Here is a 23,066-nt window from a genome sequence, read left to right on the forward strand (position 1 = left end):
AAGCTTTGTACAGGGTGATAAGCATGGATCGATCTGCATTCTTCTACATGTTGCCCTCCAGTTGAACCAGCACCATTTGCTGAAAATGCTATCTTTTTTCCATTGGATGGTTTTGGCTCCTTTGTCAAAAATCAAGTGACCATATGTGTGTGGGTTCATTTCTGGGTCTTCAATTCTATTCCATTGGTCTATCTGTCTGTCTCTGTACCAATACCATGCAGTTTTTATCACTATTGCTCTGTAATACTGCTTGAGTTCAGGGATAGTGATTCCCCCTGAAGTCCTTTCATTGTTGAAGATAGCTTTAGCTATCCTGGGTTTTTTGTTATTCCAGATGAATTTGCAAATTGTTCTGTCTAACTCTTTGAAGAATTGGATTGGTATTTTGATGGGGATTGCATTGAATCTGTAGATTGCTTTTGGTAAAATGGCATTTTTACTACATTAATCCTGCCAATCCATGAGCATGGGAGATCTTTCCATCTTCTGAGGTCTTCTTCAATTTCTTTCCTCAGTGTCTTGAAGTTCTTACTGTACAGATCTTTTACTTGCTTTGTTAAAGTCACTCCGAGGTACTTTATATTATTTGGGTCTATTATGAAGGGTGTCGTTTCCCTAATTTCTTTCTCGGCTTGTTTCTCTTTTATATAGAGGAAGGCAACTGATTTATTTGAGTTAATTTTATACCCAGCCACTTTGCTGAAGTTGTTTATCAGCTTTAGTAGTTCTCTGGTGGAACTTTTGGGATCACTTAAATATACTATCATATCATCTGCAAATAGTGATATTTTGACTTCTTCTTTTCTGATCTGTATCCCCTTGACATACTTTTGTTGTCTGATTGCTCTGGCTAGAACTTCAAGAACTATATTGAATAAGTAGGGAGAGAGTGGGCAGCCTTGTCTAGTCCCTGATTTTAGTGGGATTGCTTCAAGTTTCTCTCCATTTAGTTTAATGTTAGCAACTGGTTTGCTGTATATGGCTTTTACCATGTTCAGGTATGGGCCTTGAATTCCTATTCTTTCCAGGACTTTTATCATGAAGGGGTGTTGAATTTTGTCAAATGCTTTCTCAGCATCTAATGAAATGATCATGTGGTTTTGTTCTTTCAGTTTGTTTATATAATGGATCACGTTGATGGTTTTCCGTATATTAAACCATCCCTGCATGCCTGGGATGAAGCCTACTTGATCATGGTGGATGATTGTTTTGATGTGCTCTTGGATTCGGTTTGCCAGAATTTTGTTGAGTATTTTTGCGTCGATATTCATAAGGGAAATTGGTCTGAAGTTCTCTTTCTTTGTTGTGTCTTTGTGTGGTTTAGGTATAAGAGTAATTGTGGCTTCGTAGAAGGTATTCGGTAGTGATCCATCTGTTTCAATTTTGTGGAATAGTTTGGATAATATTGGTATGAGGTCTTCTATGAAGGTTTGATAGAATTCTGCACTAAACCCGTCTGGACCTGGGCTCTTTTTGGTTGGGAGACCTTTAATGACTGCTTCTATTTCCTTAGGAGTTATGGCGTTGTTTAACTGGTTTATCTGTTCCTGATTTAACTTCGGTACCTGGTATCTGTCTAGGAAATTGTCCATTTCCTGCAGATTTTCAAGTTTTGTTGAATATAGGTTTTTGTAGTATGATCTGATGATTTTTTGAATTTCCTCTGAATCTGTAGTTATGTCTCCCTTTTCATTTCTGATTTTGTTAATTTGGACGCACTCTCTGTGTCCTCTTGTTAGTCTGGTAAGGGTTTATCTATCTTGTTGATTTTCTCAAAGAACTAACTTTTGGTTCTGTTGATTCTTTCTATGGTCGTTTTTGTTTCTACTTGGTTGATTTCAGCTCTGAGTTTGATTATTTCCTGCCTTCTACTCCTCCTGGGTGTATTTGCTTCTTTTTGTTCTAGATCTTTTAGGTGTGCTGTCAAGCTGCTGATATATGCTCTTTCCTGTTTCTTTCTGCAGGCACTCCGCGCTATGAGTTTTCCTCTTAGCACAGCTTTCATTGTGTCCCATAAGTTTGGGTATGTTGTATCTTCATTTTCATTAAATTCTAAAAAGTTTTTAATTTCTTTCTTTATTTCTTCCTTGACCAGGTTATCATTGAGTAGAGCATTGTTCAATTTCCAAGTATATGTGGACATTCTTCCTTGATTGTTATTGAAGACCAGTTTTAGGCCGTGGTGGTCCGATAGCACGCATGGGATTATTTCTATCTTTCTGTACCTGTTGAGGCCCGTTTTTTGACCAATTATATGGTCAATTTTGGAGAAAGTACCATGAGGAGCTGAGAAGAAGGTATATCCTTTTGCTTTAGGATAGAATGTTCTATAAATATCCGTTAGGTCCATTTGGCTCAGGACTTCTCTTTTCTGTCTACATCTCCGTTTAATTTCTGTTTCCATGATCTGTCCATTGATGAGAGTGGGGTGTTGAAATCTCCCACTATTATTGTGTGAGGTGCAGTGTGTGTTTTGAGCTTTAGTAAGGTTTCTTTTACATATGTAGGTGCCCTTGTATTTGGGGCATAGATATTTAGGATTGAGAGTTCATCTTGGTGGATTTTTCCTTTGATGAATATGTAGTGTCCTTCCTTATCTTTTTTGATGACTTTTAGTTGAAAATTGATTTTATTTGATATTAGAATGGCTACTCCAGCTTGCTTCTTCTGACCATTTGCTTGGAAAGTTGTTTTCCAGCCTTTCACTCTGAGGTAGTGTCTGTCTTTGTCTCTGAGGTATGTTTCCTGTAGGCAGCAGAATGCAGGGTCCTCGTTGCGTATCCAGTTTGTTAACCTATTTCTTTTTATTGGGGAGTTGAGGCCATTGATGTTGAGAGATATTAAGGACTAGTGATTATTGCTTCCCGTTATATTCATATTTGGATGTGAGGTTATGTTTGTGTGCTTTCATTCTCTTTGTTTTGTTGCCAAGACGATTAGTTTCTTGCTTCTTCTAGGGTATAGCTTGCCTCCTTATGTTGGGCTTTACCATTTATTATCCTTTGTAGTGCTGGATTTGTAGAAAGATATTGTGTAAATTTGGTTTTGTCATGGAATATCTTGGTTTCTCCATCTATGTTAATTGAGAGTTTTGCAGGATACAGTAACCTGGGCTGGCATTTGTGTTCTCTTAGGGTCTGTATGACATCAGTCCAGGATCTTCTGGCCTTCATAGTTTCTGGCGAGAAGTCTGGTGTGATTCTGATAGGTCTGCCTTTATATGTTACTTGACCTTTTTCCCTTACTGCTTTTAATATTCTTTCTTTATTTTGTGTGTTTGGTGTTTTGACAATTATGTGACGGGAGGTGTTTCTTTTCTGGTCCAATCTCTTTGGAGTTCTGTAGGCTTCTTGTATGCCTATGGGTATCTCTTTTTTTAGGTTAGGGAAGTTTTCTTCTATGATTTTGTTGAAGATATTTACTGGTCCTTTGAGCTGGGAGTCTTCACTCTCTTCTATACCTATTATCCTTAGGTTTGATCTTCTCATTGAGTCCTGGATTTCCTGTATGTTTTGGACCAGTAGCTTTTTCTGCTTTACATTATCTTTGACAGTTGAGTCAATGATTTCTATGGAATCTTCTGCTCCTGAGATTCTCTCTTCCATCTCTTGAATTCTGTTGGTGAGGCTTCTATCTACAGCTCCTTGTCTCTTCTTTTGGTTTTCTATATCCAGGGTTGTTTCCATGTGTTCTTTCTTGATTGCTTCTATTTCCATTTTTAATTCCTTCAACTGTTTGATTGTGTTTTCCTGGAATTCTTTCAGGGATTTTTGCGATTCCTCTCTGTAGGCTTCTACTTTTTTATTAATGTTTTCCTGTGTTTCCCTAAGTGTGTTCATGTCTTTCTTGAAGTCCTCCAGCATCATGATCAAATATGATTTTGAAACTAGATCTTGCTTTTCTGGTGTGTTTGGATATTCCATGTTTGTTTTGGTGGGAGAATTGGGCTCCGATGATGGCATGTAGTCTTGGTTTCTGTTGCTTGGGTTCCTGCGCTTGCCTCTCGCCATCAGATTATCTCTAGTGTTACTTTGTTCTGCTATTTCTGACAGTGGCTAGACTGTCCTATAAGCCTGTGTGTCAGGAGTGCTGTAGACCTGTTTTCCTCTCTTTCAGTCAGTTATGGGGACAGAGTGTTCTGCTTTCGGGCGTGTAGTTTTTCCTCTCTACAGGTCTTCAGCTGTTCCTGTGGGCCTGTGTCTTGAGTTCACCAGGCAGCTTTCTTGCCGCAGACAAGTTGGTTTTACCTGTGGTCCCGAGGCTCAAATTTGCTCGCGGGGTGCTGCCCAGGGGCTCTCTGCAGCGGCAGCAACCAGGAAGACCTGTGCCGCCCCTTCCGGGAGCTTCAGTGCACCAGGGTTCCAGATGGCCTTGGTGTTTTCCTCTGGCGTCCGAGATGTATGTACAGAGAGCAGTCTCTTCTGGTTTCCCAGGTTTGTCTGCCTCTCTGAAGGTTCAGCTCTCCCTCCCACGGGATTTGGGTGCAGAGAACTGTTTATCTGGTCTGTTTCCCTCAGGTTCCGGCGGTGGTGTCTCAGGCAGGGGTCCTGCCGCTCCTGGGCCCTCACCCACGGGAGCCCAGAGGCCTTATACAGTTTTCTATTGGGCCAGGGATGTGGGCAGGGGTGGGCAGTTTTGGTGGTCTCTTCCGCTCTGCAGCCTCAGGAGTGCCCACCTGATCAGGCGGTGAGGTGTCTTTCCCACAGGGTCTGGGAGCAGAGAGCTGCTTTGATCTTTACTTTTACACTCCAGATTTTATCTCCCTCCTATCTACCCTATCAAATGACAATGTACTTACATATATGAGATAAATATTTTTAAAACATATAAAATATTTTAATACTGTAAATTTGATAGACCTCATTATTTATTTGAGGTTTAAAGTTACCTGAATATTTTTGTTACTTAAAAAGAAAAGAGTGCTAACACCACTGTTTTTTCTATATGGAGTTTTTTATTTGATGTGATATTTAGTTTTCCATCAATATATTACCTCTGGTCGAAATATACAGTAACTCTAGAAAAATATCTTCATTTATTTAATGATTTTGAGAAATCACATGTGAACAACGTACTGATTTCATCATCTGTGAATCATTGTACAATTTCACAGTTGAAATAGATGTTCTGTGAGTAAACACATTTGACTACAAGCCTGAGAATAGAGAACAGAGTTGTGTTTCTGGTGACCAAATGATGGAGAGAGGACCAGATTCAAACGTTTTCTATACCTGCATGCACACATGCACACACACATGCACACATGCACACACACATGCACACATGCACACACACATGCACACATGCACACACACATGCACACACACATGCACACACGCACACACACATGCACACACATGCACACATGCACACACACATGCACACATGCACACACATGCACACACGCACACACACATGCACACACACATGCACACACACACACGTGTGCATTTTGAAAACACACATATTTATGAGTAGTTCTTATAAGAGTTTATATTGGAAAGAATTTTGTTTTACAGACGTTCATGTTAAAATTATAATATTGTAATTATTATGTAGTATAAAATATATTATATTTATGTTGATAGTGTAGTACAGTAGTCAGGTTTAAGTAATTAATAAAGATATAATAATGAATAAATATTTTGGAATACTGATTATGAAATAGAATTATGAGTTCAGTGATGGATTTCAGTGCATGTGCATTTATGTGTATGTGTGTGTAGAACTGCACATGTCCTATGCGTCTCTTTTGTATGTAAGTCTTAATGAGCTTTCTATTCTATATTCTTCACATTTTAATATTTACTTTAGTTTTTCTTTCTTTTTTAATTTATTTATTTGTATTGGATATTTTTTATTTGCATTTAAATTGTTATTTTCTTTCCTGGTTTTCCATCCATAAGTCCCCTATCCCATCACCCTCCTCTTCTTCTATAAGGGTGTTCATTCTCCCCAACCACACTCCCTTCCTCCCTCCCTGCCCTGATATTACCCTGCACTGGCGGGTCTAGTATTGGCAGGACCAAGGTCTCCTTCTTCCATTGGTGTCCAAAAAGATCATCTTCTGCTACATATGCAGCTGGAGCCATGGGTCTCTCCATGTTTAATAGTCTTTTGGTAGTGGTTTAGTCCCTGGGAGCTCTGCTTGGTTGTTATTGTTCTTATGGAGTTGCAAGCCCCTTCAGCTCCTTCAGTCCTTTCTCTAACTCGTTCAACAGGGACCCCATTCTCAGTTCAATGGTTTACTGCTAGCATTTGCCTCTGTATTTTTCATGCTCTGGCTGAGACTCTCAGGAGACAGCTATATTTGGCTCCTGTCAGTATGTACTTCTTGGCTTCATCACTACTGTCTAGGTTTGGTGGTTGTATATATTTGGGCTGGATACCCATATGGGGCAGGTTCTGAATGGTCATTCCTTCAGTCTCTGTTCCAAACTTTGTCTCTATATCTCCTCCTATGAAAATTTTCCCCCTTTTAAGAAGGACTCATTAAATATACTATGTTCACACAATTTTTATGCTACTCTCCTACTGCTCCATCTAAAATTCATTGCCATTTACTTTAATTATTATTATATATTTATATGATTGCATAAGCAGATAAATACAACCTGCTGAGTTGTTGAGTGCGTGTGTGTGTGCATGCCTCTGTGTGAGTGTGCGTGTGTGAGTGTGCGTGTGTGTGTGTGCATGCCTGTGTGTGTGTGAGTGTGTGTGTGTGTGTGTGTGTGTGTGTGTGTGTATGTGTGTGTGTGTGTGATTTGACTGCCTGTTACTGTGTATATATCAGTTATCTGGTTTCTGCTGTATACTGATTATTTTTCAGAAGTCACTGATTGTAACTCTTCATCTAGGGATGTTTTGGGTTCTCCTCCATCTGTGTTGACATTCCAGGCAGTTTAAGCTTTTTCAGGTGTTGCTTAGATAGCCTTATTGTTGAGATTACATGTCTTCAGGTTCCCAGTCATAAATAGGAGACGTCCTGAACATCTGGCCATTGCAATTTTTCCAATGTGCGTAATATCAGTTATTCAGCTCATTTTGAAAAAAATGTGATTTCTGAAATAGTTTCTGTTTATGAAAAAAAAGTTTCTTTGAAGAAGGGTGAAAGTTCTATCTGTTGTCATAAGGATAGTTCTTTAGAATGATGTTATATGTCATACTGATTTAGGAAAGTAACAATAGTATATTCTCCTCTAGTTTCTATGATGTTTCAGGCCATTAGGTAGTTGCTGAGGTTTACAGTATAAATCCTAAGGAGACCTTAAGCCCACCTCTCTTTTGTTGTTGTTTTTCAATTTTATTTAATTGTTTTTACACTCTGGATTTTATCCCCCTCCTGGTCCACTCTGACAGCTCCACATCCCATCCCTCCTCCCGCCATCTCCCTGAGGATATCCCCATCCCCTAATCTCCAGCTCCCACCCTACCAAACCTCCTCACTCCCTGTGGCCTCCAGTCTCTTGAGTGTTAAATTCTTCATCTCTGACTGAACCCAGACCTCGAAGTCCTCTGCTGTATATGTGTTGGGGGCCTCATACCAGCTGGTGTATACTGCCTAGTTGGTGGTCCAGTATCTGAGAGATCTCAAGGGTCCAGGTTAATTGAAACTGCTGGTCCTCCTACAGGGTTGCCCTCCTCTAAGCTTCTTCTAGGTTTTCCCTAATTCAACCACAGGGGTCAGCAGCTTCTGTCCATTGGTTGGGTGTAAATATCTGCATCTGACTCTTTCAGCTGCTTGTTGGGTCTTTTGGAGGGCAGTCATGATAAGCCCCTTTTTGTGAGCCCTCCATAGCTTCAGTAATATTTTCATGCCTTGAGGCCTCCCCTTGAGCTGATTCCCACTTTGGCTCTGTCTCTGGACCTCCTTTTCCTCATTCCTTTTTCCATTTTTGTCCCTACAGTTCTTTCAGACAGAACAAATATGGGTCAGAGTTTTTGACTATGGGATGGCAACCTTATCTCTCACTTGATGCCCTATCTAAGGTGAAATGCCCTACAGTGGAGAGAGAGAACTTATAGATTCCACCTCTCTGTTGGTTCTTATTGACTTAACTGAATCTTGGTGGATCTTTGCCATTCTGATAATTGCATTTCTTAGGTGATGAAGAGAGGTAGGATGGCCTATCTCTCTTTACAGCTGACACATACCTTACAGATAATATTTTAAGAGATGTCAGGTGGGTTTAATTAATGGACAAGAGGAATTTTCTAGGTCAACTTTAAGGTAGCATTTCCTTTTTCAAATATATAGTTACTGCAGCCCTCTGATATGTTTCGTAATGCTAAAATCAATATTTTTCTTTATAGATTCTTCTTCCAATATCATCAGAGTACCCCAATGATTAAGTGTGTCAGATGTAGATAATTTAATTGCACAGACTTCTTTCTCATATAGAAATCTAATCTGTTAAGTTTAAGTTTCTTACTTGCCCTTGTTATTGTCCAGGCACATTGAAACAACATTATGTGATGTCTTTGAATCTCTCATTAATTTGTGATTTATCGTGGTCATCCTATGACATAAAAATTAAATATTAGAATGTTGAAAACAAGTCATGTGTCACGTCCATGGTCAAATGCTGTCCTTAGTGATCTGTTTTGTTCTCCTAGGGCTAATATAATTATTACCCAATTAGTCATACCTGGTGAATTACATATATTACTATTCAATATTTGTTAATTTACATTCTATTACATTACTAGTGTAATATTATTTTTATTAAATTACTTCCCATGATAGGAGATTATCATGTCCGTCATTTGCACATCCACAGTGTTCCAAGCAAATGATCTTTCAAATAAATTTTCCAATAAATATTTCTATTTAAATTAAAAAAATTAAAATACAACTCCAAATAAATATGTAGAATCATTTTACTGGCAAGTACATGGGATTATTATTTAACAGATAAAGGAACATGGGTAAAAATCTCAATTTTGTGTGAATTTCATTTTCTCCTGAATATTAATGTTTAATTTGGTTTATAGGTAAAAGTCAAGGTGAAAATAATGAATATATTTTGTCATGTAAGAAATGTAAATATTATTGAAACTTCTGTACTTAAAAATTTTTTTAATGTTGATGCAATTCTCTGAATGTTTATTTTTACTTTTACCAAATGGTTCCATCTGTTTTGCTTTTTTCCTACTTTTTGTATATGTTCATGTAATATACGTAGGCTTGTATAAGCACAAACATGTGTCTGTGGCTACACATGTGCCCTAAAATATGTGAACATGTTTGGACATGTTTGTGGGGACATTCCTATCGAACTGTTTTAGTTACTACCTTTTTTTCTTAGGCCTATTATCTTCCCATTTTCCCTTCCTATTTCTCTCCTTTCTACCTTATTTCCTTCCTCCCTTTTCTCCCTCTCTCTATCTCCCTCCCTTCTTAACTCCCTCTCTTCCTATCTCCTTCTTTCTTTCTTTCTTTCTTTCTTTCTTTCTTTCTTTCTTTCTTTCCTTCCTTCCTTCCTTCCTTCCTTCCTTCTTTCTTTCTTTCCTTCCTTCTTTCTTTCTTTCTTTCTTTCTTTCTTTCTTTCTTCTTTTCTTTCTTTCTTTCTTCTTTCTACGATATATGTAGCTCAGACTAGCCTCTATCCTGTTTTATAAGTTAAAGTGGCCTATAATGCTTTATCTCTTAGCCTCTTCCTCTTAATTGCTGGTAACAGGCACGTGTTATCATATAAGACTTTGTTAGAATATTTTCCTCCTTTAAAATGTTTTTTATGTATTCAGAAATTGTGAAAAGGAAACTATTTTTCTCAAAATATATTCAATGGAAAGTTTCTAATATTAGGTTTAATGTTTATTTCAAATAGCAACTCCCTAAAGACATGGTAACTACCAAACTGGCATCTAATAAAGTAATGAACTGTATCAGTAGAGATGACTTGCACACAACAAAGAAATGGACTGTGAAGAAACTCTGTCAGGCCATCTGCTCCTCTCAGTCTCTGTCCTTGTTCCTAAACAAGAGAATCATATAAGATAGGTTTCACTGTATCCTATGTTAAGGCCTGCCCTCCTGACATTGACCCACTCTTAGAACAAAAGTAATGATATTATTTTATTTTAGTTTTGGCAGAGTGATAGTCTGAAAGTATAATGAATGTATTGGAATTAATAGGCAGCTAAGGGTGGTCATGATTCTTCAACTATGTAGGTTTAGTATAAACTTTGTAAAACATTGTCAAATGCCCTAATATATTTCATCAAAGATTCATAAGATTGGTTTATAAAGAATAGAATAGTAATCATTTGTGTAAAATTTGAGATTCTATATTCCTGTAGCCATCGAGCATAGAAATTGTGTAGGCAGATAATTTTCCTAGTATTTAAAGAGATTTACTTCTTAGGTTAAAATACTAACATTTACCATATCTACACAAGGTGTTGTAAACAAGTGTTTTCTGATTATGTTTGAGGCCACAAACTTGATCTCTTCATTTGTCTTTCAAGGGCTTCAAGTTCTCCTTCCCGACTACCTTCAGGAACGTTTTGTACAGGCAGCGTTGAGCTACATTGCTTGTAATTCTGAGGGGGAGTTTATCTGCAAGGAGAATGACTGCTGGTGCCTCTGTGGTCCAAAATTCCCAGAATGCAATTGCCCCTCCATGGATATTCAAGCCATGGAAGAGAATCTTCTTCGAATAACTGAAACATGGAAAGCCTACAACAGTGACTTTGAAGATTCAGGTAAGACTGACATTTCACTACAGTAAACTTAGTCTTGGTCCCAAATATATGAGGAAAGGGCTGATTACTCCTGTTGAAACGATGTTTTATTTTATACTTGGAAAGTTTATTTATTTTTTATTAACCTCGTAAGTGGATATTTATATTGCATTGTTACTGCTCGATAAGTGTTTTACTAAGGGTATTGGGGGTTTATGTATTGCTTATATGAGATTGGTATTTGAGTGCAACTTGTTCTTGATTTGAAGTTAACCACATATTAAGAAATTGTCCTGTCATTTTAATATTTGTGGTTGTCATCTAATGCTTTTCATGTTTCTCTGCAATTGTCTTGGAGCTCTTGAGCTTCACTTGTGAAGAAAAAGTTGTCAGCATGTCCTGTGTGCCTTCCTAGTCTCATGGCTCACCATAAATTGACCACATTTTTAATTAAATCTAGAGCCATTTGATGTTAATGGTCTGCAGGTTTTCCATTATTTTTGATTATTTGGGAATGCATTACATTCTCTTTTCAATCTGCTTTTTATTAACTACACAACTTATAATCATATGTGTCTGCTTTGAGAGTGTACATTTTTAAAATGCTGACCTTAAAACACTGGAAGGTGAAAACATTCTTTAAAGTAATATAAAAATGTTTAAAGATAGTGTATGATAATGAATAACAAAGCCAAAAATAATAAATCTAATGTATTATGAATGATAGGATTTAGTCAAAATGTACGATGCATGCCTGATCCTCAAGCAAGCAAAGTGAGACATGACATCATACACAACAACAATAAGCAGCACTGGGGAGAATCAATACCATTAGGTCTGTTTTTGTCAAAATAAAGAATGAAGACATAGGAACAGAGAACAGACATTGAGTTTCAAGGGAATAGTTGGTTTTTAACACAGTGTTTCAGTTAGGCCCGGACAATAAGATTTGAGAATAACTGTATAGCTTTGTGACTATAGGAAAAGAGATAGATTGTATATTTGAAAAACTTCTTGATTGAACTCCTAATATTATCAATAAAAGTCTTCTTTATTGTGCGGGATAATGGATACTATACTTAGATTTGATTTAGTTACTCCACATTAGTTCTGCATATCTTAACACTAAATTGTATATCATAATTATAATTTGTCAATTTGTAGTAAAATATAATTGAAAAAAATAGCAGAGTTGTGTTAGAAGGATAGACTTGACAAGAAAGAAGGGAAAGATGGAAAGTACTGGAGAGAAAAATGATGAATGAACACTGACTTCCTGCAAGTGCTTTTCCATGGGGCACATTTATCATTTCATGGCAGATTTCAAACCTGAGAACCCTCCTAGCCCTTGGAAAAGGTTTCTGCCTCAGGGCAAGTAAGCCGCACAACCTCTGCAGGCCAATTAGATTGTAATGATTATATTGGGAATGCACAGTAGTCAGGAAGTCTTTATAGTCTTTGCCTTAATTTCAGTCTAGATGTGAAAGCTGATGGTTAGATAGTTAAACCAATAAAGCCCGAATTAGTTAACTGGAATCGTATCCAGTGGAATGCTACAATCATGAATACAAGGTTTGAGAGTAAATGTGGTACAGGGCTGTGTAAGGAGAGGTGTGAAGCAAAGCATGATTGCAGCGTTGAGTTTGACTTGAGGGATTTTAACATGATCAGCTCTTATGGTGATTTCTGAGAAATAGAACATATTAAAAAATTACATGGTGGCCTATTGAAGATGAAAGTAGTTTCCAAAATGTTTATGGGGACATAAAATTTCACAGCGTTTTCTTGACTGAATAAAATATTATGCAGAATATCGAGAAATGTCAACCCACATATGCCAAACAGATTCTAACAGACACATAGACAGACAGACAGATGCACGCACACACATACACACACACACACACTACACACTACACATTTATCATAATGTACTTTTATTTCTCGGCTCTTTTTACTGTTCTACTGGGCTATTTTTCTCTCTTTCTATTCTAACTCCATGCTTCCTTGCTTTTTTCAGCTTTTAATATATTTTTAAGTTATATAAGCAGCATGCTTCCTTCTCTTTGATTAAATTCCCTGTTATTTGGCATGAATGTGTGGCGCGCGCGAGTGTGTGTGTGTGTATGTGTGTGTGCATGCGTGCATGTGTGTGTGTGTGTTTGTATGTGTGTTCTATATATTCTAAACAATTTTACCTATGAAACATTCATGATATGATTGTCTAAACCAGACCTACACAATGACAGCATCACTTGACTTTCAAACATGGATGGGGGAAATCTCATAAGGCTGTATCCGTTGACTCTAAGGATACTAATACTATTAATTAAAGAAGAATTCGTCATGAATTAAAGAGAGATTGGTGCCAGAACCAGGAGTTGGAAATGGAGAGTAGAGTGGAAATTGTTTAAATAGAGTACTCATTAATGAAAGTATTAAAATATGTAAAAAAAAAAAAGGGTCATGACAACTCTGTGATAATCTGAGTTAATTTTGTCCGGTTCTTGTGTGTCCTTTTGGTTCTTGCCTGATTGCTTTTAGTGGATCTTGTGGTACTATAATGAATGGAAAGAATAAAATAATAGAAGTGAATTTATTTGCCTTAATCCATACCTGATCTGGAAAACCATGCAAGTTCCTCATATTTTGAATATTTAAGCTAAAACATACTATAAAACATCATAGGAGACAAGATTCATCAAAATAAAATAAAGTGAGCCTGATATATCTGCTTCCTGAGAGGCTCTGCCAGAGTCTGGCAAATACAGATGTGGATGCACACAGTCAATAATTGGACAGAACGTAGGGACCAAAATTGAAGAGTGGGGGAAAGGACTGATGGAGCGGAAAATTTTGCAACCCCATAGGAAGAACAAGAATATCAACCAACCAGACCACCCAGAACTCTCAACAAAAGTACACATGGAGGGACCCATAGCTCCAGCTGCATATGTATCAGAGAATGGCCTTATCTGGCATCAGAGAGAGGAGAGGCCCTTTGTCCTGTGAAGGTTTGATACCCCACTGTAGGGGAATGCCAGGGTGGTAATGTGGGAGTTCATGGGTGGGTGGATGGATGGGGGGGAGCACTCTCATAGAAGCAGAGGGAGGGGGGATGGGATGGGGGTTTGTGTAGGGGAAACCAGAAAGGGGGATACCCTTTGAAATGTAAATAAATAAAACATCCAAAAAACACCCTAAAAACAGAAAATATAAACAAATATCTATAAATATTATAAAAGCAGAATGAATAGGTTCTATGCTTCCAATTAAAGAGTGAACTATAAAGACTAGTCATAGGAATGGAAGAAAATTTTAGAAAATGATCAGGAAAGGGTATAATATTTAGAATATAAGGAACTGTAAAATCCAAGAGCAGCAATTGACAGAAATCTACCTAAATCATTTTTCCATAAAACATGATATATGACTTGACAAAATTATGTTTTAAAAAAAGCTTAAAATTTCTAATCAGGGAGGCAATGAAAACTAAAGCATCAAGACATACTTTATTCAGTAAGAATAGCTGTAGTCATCCAGTGGGATATAGCAACTGCCAGTGGTGTGCACTGGACCTTTGCATACAATGAGGATATGAAATAGCAACCCTATAAGAAAAGGAAAGATGCCAGTTCACCCAAATCTTAACATCGAATGCTCCATGAAGTCACAGAACCATCAAAGTCCTACTACACTATATCAAAAAATGAAATTTAATCACTTTCAATATATGTGAAAATAGAGATGATTATGTTTAGAGAAATAACTGAGGCACATAAATATAAATTCCATATGATTCGATTCAAAAGTAAAATTTAAACAAGAATTCCAGTAAGTGAAAAAATAGACAAACAGATGAGAGCAGAAAGCTTTCTCAGAATGTGGTAGAAGTTCTGGTGTGCTATTGTTTAATACTGTCATGATGGCTAGTAGATGAAAGGGCTTTGAGGTTTTCATAATAAAGTCCTGGTACAACAGAAGCAACGATGATCTGGATATTATGCAAGGCACATGTGTACTGATATGAAAAATCATACTTTATGTGACAGTTAAAATATCCTTAACAGATGGTAGAAACCCAGACATTGAAAATTGAAGATGTAAATACTGAAATGAGCAGCTAAACTCTTTCTGCTTGCCATCATAATGTTGTCTGAATGAAATAAAGGGCAAGAAGCATAAGATAAATATGGTAAAATATTCACCAGATGTGTAGAATCAAAATTTGGGATAGGAAAGTGTGTAAAGCATCATAAGGTGCTATTGGAAAGTAATAAACAAATTACTTTTTTTTAAAATAAGTTTTCTTATTGGATATTTTTAATTTACATTTCAAATGTTATTTCCTTTCCTGGTTTCCTGTCCATAAGCAGCCAATACCATTCTCCTCCTCTTCTTCTATAAGGGTGTATCACCTCCCCAACTATCCCCCCTTCCCACCTCCCCACCTCCCCACCTTAACATTTGCCTACATTGGGGGGTCCAGCCTTGGCAGGACCAAAGGCTTCTCCTCCCATTGGTGCCCAACAATGCCATTCTCTTCTACATGTGCAGTTGGAGCCATGAGTCTGTCCATATGTAGTCTTTGGGTAGTGGTTTAGTGATTGGGAGCTCTGATTGGTTGGTATTGTTGATCTTATGGGGGGTTGCAAGTTCCTTCAGCTCCTTCAGTCCTTTCTCTAACTCCTCCAATGGGGACCCTGTTCTCAGTCCAATGGTTTGCTAGTAGCATTCGTCTCTGTATATGTCACACTATGGATGTGACTCTCAGGAGACTGCTAATTCAGGCTCCTGCCTGCCTGCACTATTTGGCTTCTTCAATATTGTCTAGTTTTGGTGGCTGTATTTATATATGGGCTGGATCCCTAGGTGGGGCAGGCTCTGAATGGCCATTCCTTTGGAATTCTCTGCTCCACACTTTGTCTACATATCTTTTCATATGAATATTTTTGTTCCCCCTTCTAAGAAGGACTAAAGCATCCGCATTTTGGTCATACTTCTTCTTGTGCTTCATGTGGTCTGTGGATTGTATCTTGGGTAATTCAAGCTTTTGGTCTAATATCCACTTATTAAAGAGTGTACCATGTGCGGTTGTGTGTGTGTGTGTGTGTGTGTGTGTGTGTGTGTGTGTGTGTGTGTGTGATTGGCTTACTTCACTCAGGATATTTTCCAGTTCCATTCATTTGCCTATGAATTTCATGAAGTCATTGTTTTTGAAAGCTGAGTAGTATTCCATTGTGTAGATGTAACACATTTTCTCTATCCATGATTCTGTGAAAAGCATCTGGGTTCTTTTCAGCTTCAGCCTATTATAAATAAGGCTACTATGAACATAGTGGAGCATGTCTTCGTTGTATGTTGGAGAATCATTTGGGTATATGCCCAGGAGTGGTGTAGCTGGGTCCTCAGGTAGTACAATGTCCAATTTTCTGAGGATCTTCAAAACTGATTTCCAGAGTAGTTGTACCAGCTTGCAGTCCCACCAAAAATGGAGGAGTGTTCCTCTTTCTCCACATCCTCAACAGTGTCTGCTGTCATATGAGTTTTTTTTTTTTAATCTTAGCCATTCTGACTGGTGTGAGGTGGAATCTTAGGGTTGTTTTGATTTGCATTTCCCTGATGACTAAGGATGTTGAGCATTTCTTTAGGTGTTTCTCAGTCACTCGATATTCCTCAGTTGAGAATTCTTTGTTTAGCTCTGTATTCCATTTTTAATAGGGTTATTTGGCTCTCTGGAGTCTAACTTCTTCAGTTCTTTGTTTATTTTGGATATTAGCCCTCTATCAGATGGAGGATTTGTAAAGATCTTTTCCCAATCTGTTCATTGCTGCTTTGTCCTAATGGTAGTGTCCTTTGCCTTACAGAAGCTTTGCAATTTTATGAGGTCCCATTTGTTGATTCTTGATCTTAGAGCATTAGCCATTGGTGTTTTGTTCAGGAAATTTTCCCCAGTGCCCATGTGTTCAAGACTCTTCCCCACTTTTTCTTCTATTAGTTTGAGTGTATCAGGTTTGATGTGGAGGTCCTTGATCCACTTGGACTTAAGCTTTATACATGGTGATAAGAATGGATTGATTTGCATTCTTCTACATGCTGACTTCCAGTTGAACCAGCACCATTTGTTGAAAATGCTATCTTATTTCCACTATGTGGTTTTACCTTTTTAATCAAAGATCAAGTGATCATATGTGTGTGTGTTCATTTCTGGGTCTTTAATTTTATTCCACTGATCTATCTGCCTGTCTCTGTACCAATACCATACAGTGTTTATCACTAGTGCTCTGTAATACTGCTTGTGGTCAGGGATAGTGATTCCCCCAGAAGTTCTTTTATCGTTGAGGGTAGATTTTGCTATCCTGGGTTTTTTTGTTATTCAGAACGAATTGGCAAATTGCTCTTTCTAACTCTATGAAGAAATGAGTTAGAATTTTGATGGGGATTGCATTGAATCTGTACATTGCTTTAGGCAAAAAATAAGTTTTATCCTAATTAAAGGCATGATTAGTAAACCAAATTTCATTTTAGTAAAACATATGGGAGTCACTGAGTAAATCATTGAAAGCAATGATGATTGGAATATGGAGTAGGAAGCATGCACTTGGAATGCATGTATGGTGTGTTGTTGTGCAGCATGAGCTGAGTGGCATCATGCTCACGGTCACAATGGAACGAGTGTCTAAATATATCTGAAGTATGATGTTACAAATATTGATCATGTAATGTGGGAGCTAGAAGACAGGGGAAGTGACTGTGGGAGACTTCCTCTAGGTCATGAAAGACCTGTAGTAGTCACGATCTCACAACAACTAGAATTGCCTGCATTTGCAAGAGTCTGACAAGATTATACCTGAATTCTCTCGTGCCACTTGTCTCTTGGCATCCTCTGGGGAAGAGACTGCTATCGTCTTTTTTTTTTATGGCCACAGATTATCCCCTCAAGTTTTAATAAATAGTTCAAAACCTATAGCCATGTAGACCCCCTTGGTTAAGCTCATTAGATAAGAAGGAACACAAGAGACAGGAATATGGGGGAATACGAAAAGTGGTTAATAGGATTAGAGCATGTGTGAAAGGTAGGTAAAAGATAGACAGAATGTATCATGTTGCTGTATGAAGTTGCAGGAGAATAAATTTGATAAAATTATTTTAAAAGCAATTCCCTACACAGTCATTTAAAAACTACACTTCTATATCTTACTGCTGTTTCGCCAACTACCAGAGAAATTAAACAATAAATTGTGTTTTTGTAAAACAATGATAGTTAAAATTATTTTGTTTTATAACTTCTAGAACTTAAAGATGCAAGACATAAGAATTTGTCATGCTTACATTTATTGGAGAAAATCAAATCCTTTTGTACTTTACATAAAGAGACAAAAGCCAAGCCCCAAGAAAATAAGGGACACATTGTAGTTTATTTTTAAATGGTTGATTCGATTTAACTTGAAAAATAAAACAAATGCTAGTAATTAACAGACTAAATATATTTTCATTGAAACAGAGATATATCAGAGTGTAATTCTTTAATTAGGAGGATAATTATCTGAGTTTAGAAGTGTTTTTCTCAGGTACCAATAACAGCATGAAGTATGTCAGGGTGCATACCACAGTAATTTAAACTGCTAATTGCAGTCACCACACAAAAAACGAAAAAGAGTAAGTTGCAAATTTCATCAGGTCGAGATAACTTGTTTGTAAATGTTTTTCTGTTAGCTATGCTTACAATTTTCACATGTAAAATCCAATTTGTAGATTAGAACAGCATGCTTGTGTATCGGTCATTTTGTTCTGTTATATGCAAGTCTTAGAAAATATACTTATTACAACCTGTAAACAAAAGTGTCAGGCAGTTTTAAGGACAAATGTACTAATTTTTGAAACTTGCAATCTGTGAATGTATTCAAAATACTTAATTACAGGAAAATGTTCATTTGAGTTTAGAAGAATCTTTCTGAGGGTAAAATAGCAATATGGGGTATTTCACAGTGTGAACCACAGAAATTTATAAGGCTGATTATAAAAATAATATAGAATGCATTAATTCTTTACATTTTCAGACAATGAAGCATTTATACTAAACGATGTTGATACTCAGGTACATCGGGTCATTACAAATGAAGAGAATAAAACATGACTAATCATATACTCTTTCATTTGCAATAACTATTATTTATTTGGTATGCTTAATTATTTGAAAAATAACAGTTATATTTTCATTAATGAAAATCTAATATTTTCTCATGTTTGGGTCAAGATTCCCATCCTTTATGGAGAAAATTAGAATATTTAAGTCTTGCCTACATATCTAGTTTTCATTTAAAATTAAACTATTAAATGGTTTACCAAATCTGCCCAAAACAAATAAACACAAACAAATGGCATTATATTCTCTATTACTTTTTAAATTTAATTATTTTTATAAGTAAAAAACTTATTTATATAGGGAAGGGTTATAGAATACAGGAGTTTATTACAGGTAATTGTCTTAAAGGAAAAAAGTTTGTTTGATATAAACCTAAGTATTTTAGAAAGATTTTGACATGACACTTTGAAATACTTCTGTTATCACTTGGCTTAACAGAATCAAATGTGTGATATGCAGTCAACAGTATTTCAACAAGAAGATGTCCTATTACATTAAAGGATGTTTATGTGGTGTTCTAAGAATGTCAGTTAGAGAACACCTCATAATGACATATGTCTAGGTGTGACTTTTGGAGAGTGTTGGGCATTTAAACATTTGATATGAAATTTTGATGAACTCCCTAAGGAAAAGACTATATGGAATGTTGTGTTTCAGAAAGGCTCATGTATGTTCATCTACAAATTTAAGATTTATTCATGCCTCTGAGTTTCCTGTACAATATTTTTCAAATTTACCTTCTTTAAAAATTTCACCTCAGGTAACAGTCGACTATCACCTTATAAGAAAATCAAAAACACAAAATAAACCAAAAATGTTTTCTGGGGAAGGGCACTGCACAAATAAATGACAAATAGTGTCAGAAGGCATTTCAGAAGCTATGACATTTAGAACAAGCTTATTAGATCCTATTTCATTTTAATCTTCCTCCCAAATAACGGGTCATATTTTCCTTACAAATCAACATTTCGGGTGCAGCAGTGCATGATGGATGGTATATACTTGTATACAGCATGACCTCAAGTTGATTCCTGCTAATGATAAAATCTCTTTCCCTTGTATAGAATATTATTAAATACATGTGAACATCTGAGTGTCTGCTAACTCCAGTAATATTCTCTAAAATTTCCAAGAGAAGAATGATTTTTATTTTTCCCAAGAAGTTATGAAAATTTATTTTCATTTGATTGTAGTGCTGAAACTACAATCATTATGTACCATGTCTTTCTGATTTTGCCTTAAGTCTTCCCTTTATCCCTTTGGGTGAATCTCAGAATTAATACAAAATCATAGATTTCCTGACAAAATTATGCACTAATTGTTATCTGCCCTGGAATATGTGGATATGACCAACTCACATCCTGGGTATAGTCATCTCAACTCTGGGTGTCAGTCTGGATGGATATATATATATATATATATATATATATATATATATATATATATATATATATATTGTTTTACCTGGACAAAAATCTGTAACTATATGTAACTGTAAGGAATTCAACTGTAGGTAATTATGGTATACAAATTTTTCAAAGCATACACTCTAAGGATATTCAATGCGGTATGAGAATTGAGAATCCCATGGGTTCATTATTTTCAACCAGACAAATGTACCATTAGCTCCAAAATTGAATGAATTCTCTTAATTTTCAAAGTTGAGAAACACATGCATGTTTCTAATACTTCAGGTTTAGAACATATTATCTTTTATTTTTCAGACTTTTACTTGTTCATTACATATATATATATATATATAGTCATTACACACACACACACACACACACACGTATATATTACAGAAAACCATCTCTGAACTAAGGCCCTACAGTTTGTTAGCTACACATTGCTTCCCCATGTCTTATTGACCATGGGGTTTCTTTATCTTGTTATCCATGAACATGGGCTACCAGTGCTGTCACCATGTGGAAGAACAGCTCATTGTCATGTAGAATGATTCTGTACCACAACTAACTATAAAGTTTTTAGAAACAGAACTGATTTTTATTCCTCATGCCCTGATTTTATTGAAAATATATTATTTTAGCTACTGTAGATAATAGTTTTATAAGTTATTTTTCCAGTAGTTAACTTGTGTCATATTTCCAATTTCAGACATTCTAAACTTTCATTGATATCTCCATAAGCCATTAAGTCATGCTACAAGATTAGACTTTTCACTGGGGACTAGTATTTATCCTTGCATTTCTGGTTCAAATTTCTGTAGAAGTAAGACCAGTGTGACAATACTGTAATGGAAAATGACCCTATAATCCTAGATAAAAAGAAATGCAGTTTGCAATTTGCATTCTATACCCACCAGAGCTTAATTAAACTCTGTTCTTCATTTTGCTTATTGCTGACATCAGGGTCAAGAAAACACCACCATGTAATGGTTTGGTGATGGGTAAGATACTGTCAATTTCCTTCATCTCTCAAGTGAATCTCTCTTAACTGTATTCATAATCATATTTTATGTTGTAGCCTGATTTGATAGGAAACAGGGAAATAACATTTACCAAGATCACTGAAGAGTAAGAGAAAGAGTGTCTCTGCAAAGTCAAAATGCCAGCTGGATTTTCAAATAGTAGACTGGAGCTCATAATCTGTGCAGTTCATCAAGTCTCACAATTTTATAACACAGGGGCAATATACAGATTTTCCCTTTCTAATAAGATTTTCTTAATTATGCATACTAGTAGGAAAATGAACTGTATTCAGGCTTAAATGAGCTATGATGTATTTTTCTATGGTATCTTTAATTTTGATATGAACTAAATAGCTAAAACAAACCACACTAACTTTATTAGTAACAAGCCACATGACTTTAGCAGGTCACTTGCTCTTTGAAAATTTCAGCAGCTTCATTTTTCATGTAGCAATCCTATTTAGACTGATGACCTAAAAAGAAAATTATTCCACTCATTAAACTACCACAAACAATGCTGTTTTCATGTACATTATATTGTTGTGGCCATTATTCTTGTGTTTACAACATAGTTCCTTAAGGGAACTTAGTATGTTAGAGTTAAGACAAGAAAATAACCTTTTTTTTAAATAATACCAAGTTGCAAACTAAATTTCTCTAAAAATAACATATTTTAACTGACAGTAATTTCTCTTTGGCTCTGCCATAATCTGTAAACAATTTCCACATAAAATATAGTTTTTAGGTCCAAGAAAGGCAGAAGAAAATCAAATTGGTTTTCTTGTTATTGGGTTTGATTGGTCTTCCCTTGGATGGTATTTAACTGTTCAGTATTTACTATATTATGAAGAACACCTTTGACATTAACAAATTTTATTTTGCAGTTCAATTAGTTTTTGGTCTCATCTGAAGTAGGATGTCTATAGACTGCCAACCAGGTGTTTTGCGCAATGTTGCTTGATTTAGAGGGAGTGTTCTTGCCAACTACCCCGTACCTGCTCCAGTTGGCCCTCATGACTCTTATTCCTGTCAAAATCAGTTCTAGCCTTTCAAGAAGATGAAAGGGGTTTGACATTTCCGTGGGGCAAAGAAGAAGACATTTCTTTTGTCATTACACAAAACCTAGTAATGTATGCTATACAAAGTAAACACATTATAAATCATCATATATGTACTGATTTTTAATTTATTTTTACTGGATATTTTATGTATTTACATCTCAAACGGTATTCCCTCTCTCCCTCCCTCTCACACCTTTCACCCTGCGTCTATGAAGATGCTTCCATTCCCACCCACCCATTCCCACCCACGCCCACCCACCCACGCCCACCCACCCACGCCCACCCACCCATTCCCACCCACCCATTCCCACCTCACCACCCTGACTGGCATTACCCTACACTGGGGCATCTAGCCTTCATAGGACCAAAGGCCTCTCCTCCCACTGATGCCAGATAAGGCCATCCTCTTCTACATATGTGGCTGGAGCCATGTGTCCCTCCATGTGTACTTATTGGTTGGTGATTTAGTCCCTGGGAGCTCTGGTTGGTTGATATTTTTGTTCTTCTTACGGGGTTGCAAATCTCTTCAGATCCTTCAGTCCATTCTCTAATTCTTCTATTGGGGTTCCCATCCTCAGTCTGATGGTTAGCTGAAAGCATCAAATTTACTGTTTATTACATAATAAAATATAGGTGTAATATGTGATGAAATATTGACTGTGGCTTTGATTTCCTCAGTTGTCTTCTTTTGCTTTTCTGAGGATGGCATGATAACTGTCACATTTGCTTTCAACAAGTGTGC

At 36.6% G+C, this 23,066-nt stretch overlaps 1 protein-coding gene across 4 annotated transcripts in view; it reads left to right on the top strand.

Moving 5' to 3' along the window:
• Brinp3 (BMP/retinoic acid inducible neural specific 3) overlaps positions 1-23,066 on the top strand; it is a 432,918-nt gene that overhangs the window by 287,799 nt on the left and 122,053 nt on the right. For all 4 annotated transcript variants that reach the window (NM_173121.2, XM_017598680.3, XM_017598682.3 and 1 more), the window contains exon 6: positions 10,471-10,707. In NM_173121.2, the coding sequence (NP_775144.1) occupies positions 10,471-10,707 (237 nt within the window). The remainder of the gene's footprint in view (positions 1-10,470; positions 10,708-23,066) is intronic.

Source organism: Rattus norvegicus, chromosome 13, assembly GCF_036323735.1.
Source record: "Rattus norvegicus strain BN/NHsdMcwi chromosome 13, GRCr8, whole genome shotgun sequence".
In the NCBI taxonomy this organism is placed as follows: Eukaryota; Metazoa; Chordata; class Mammalia; order Rodentia; family Muridae; genus Rattus; species Rattus norvegicus.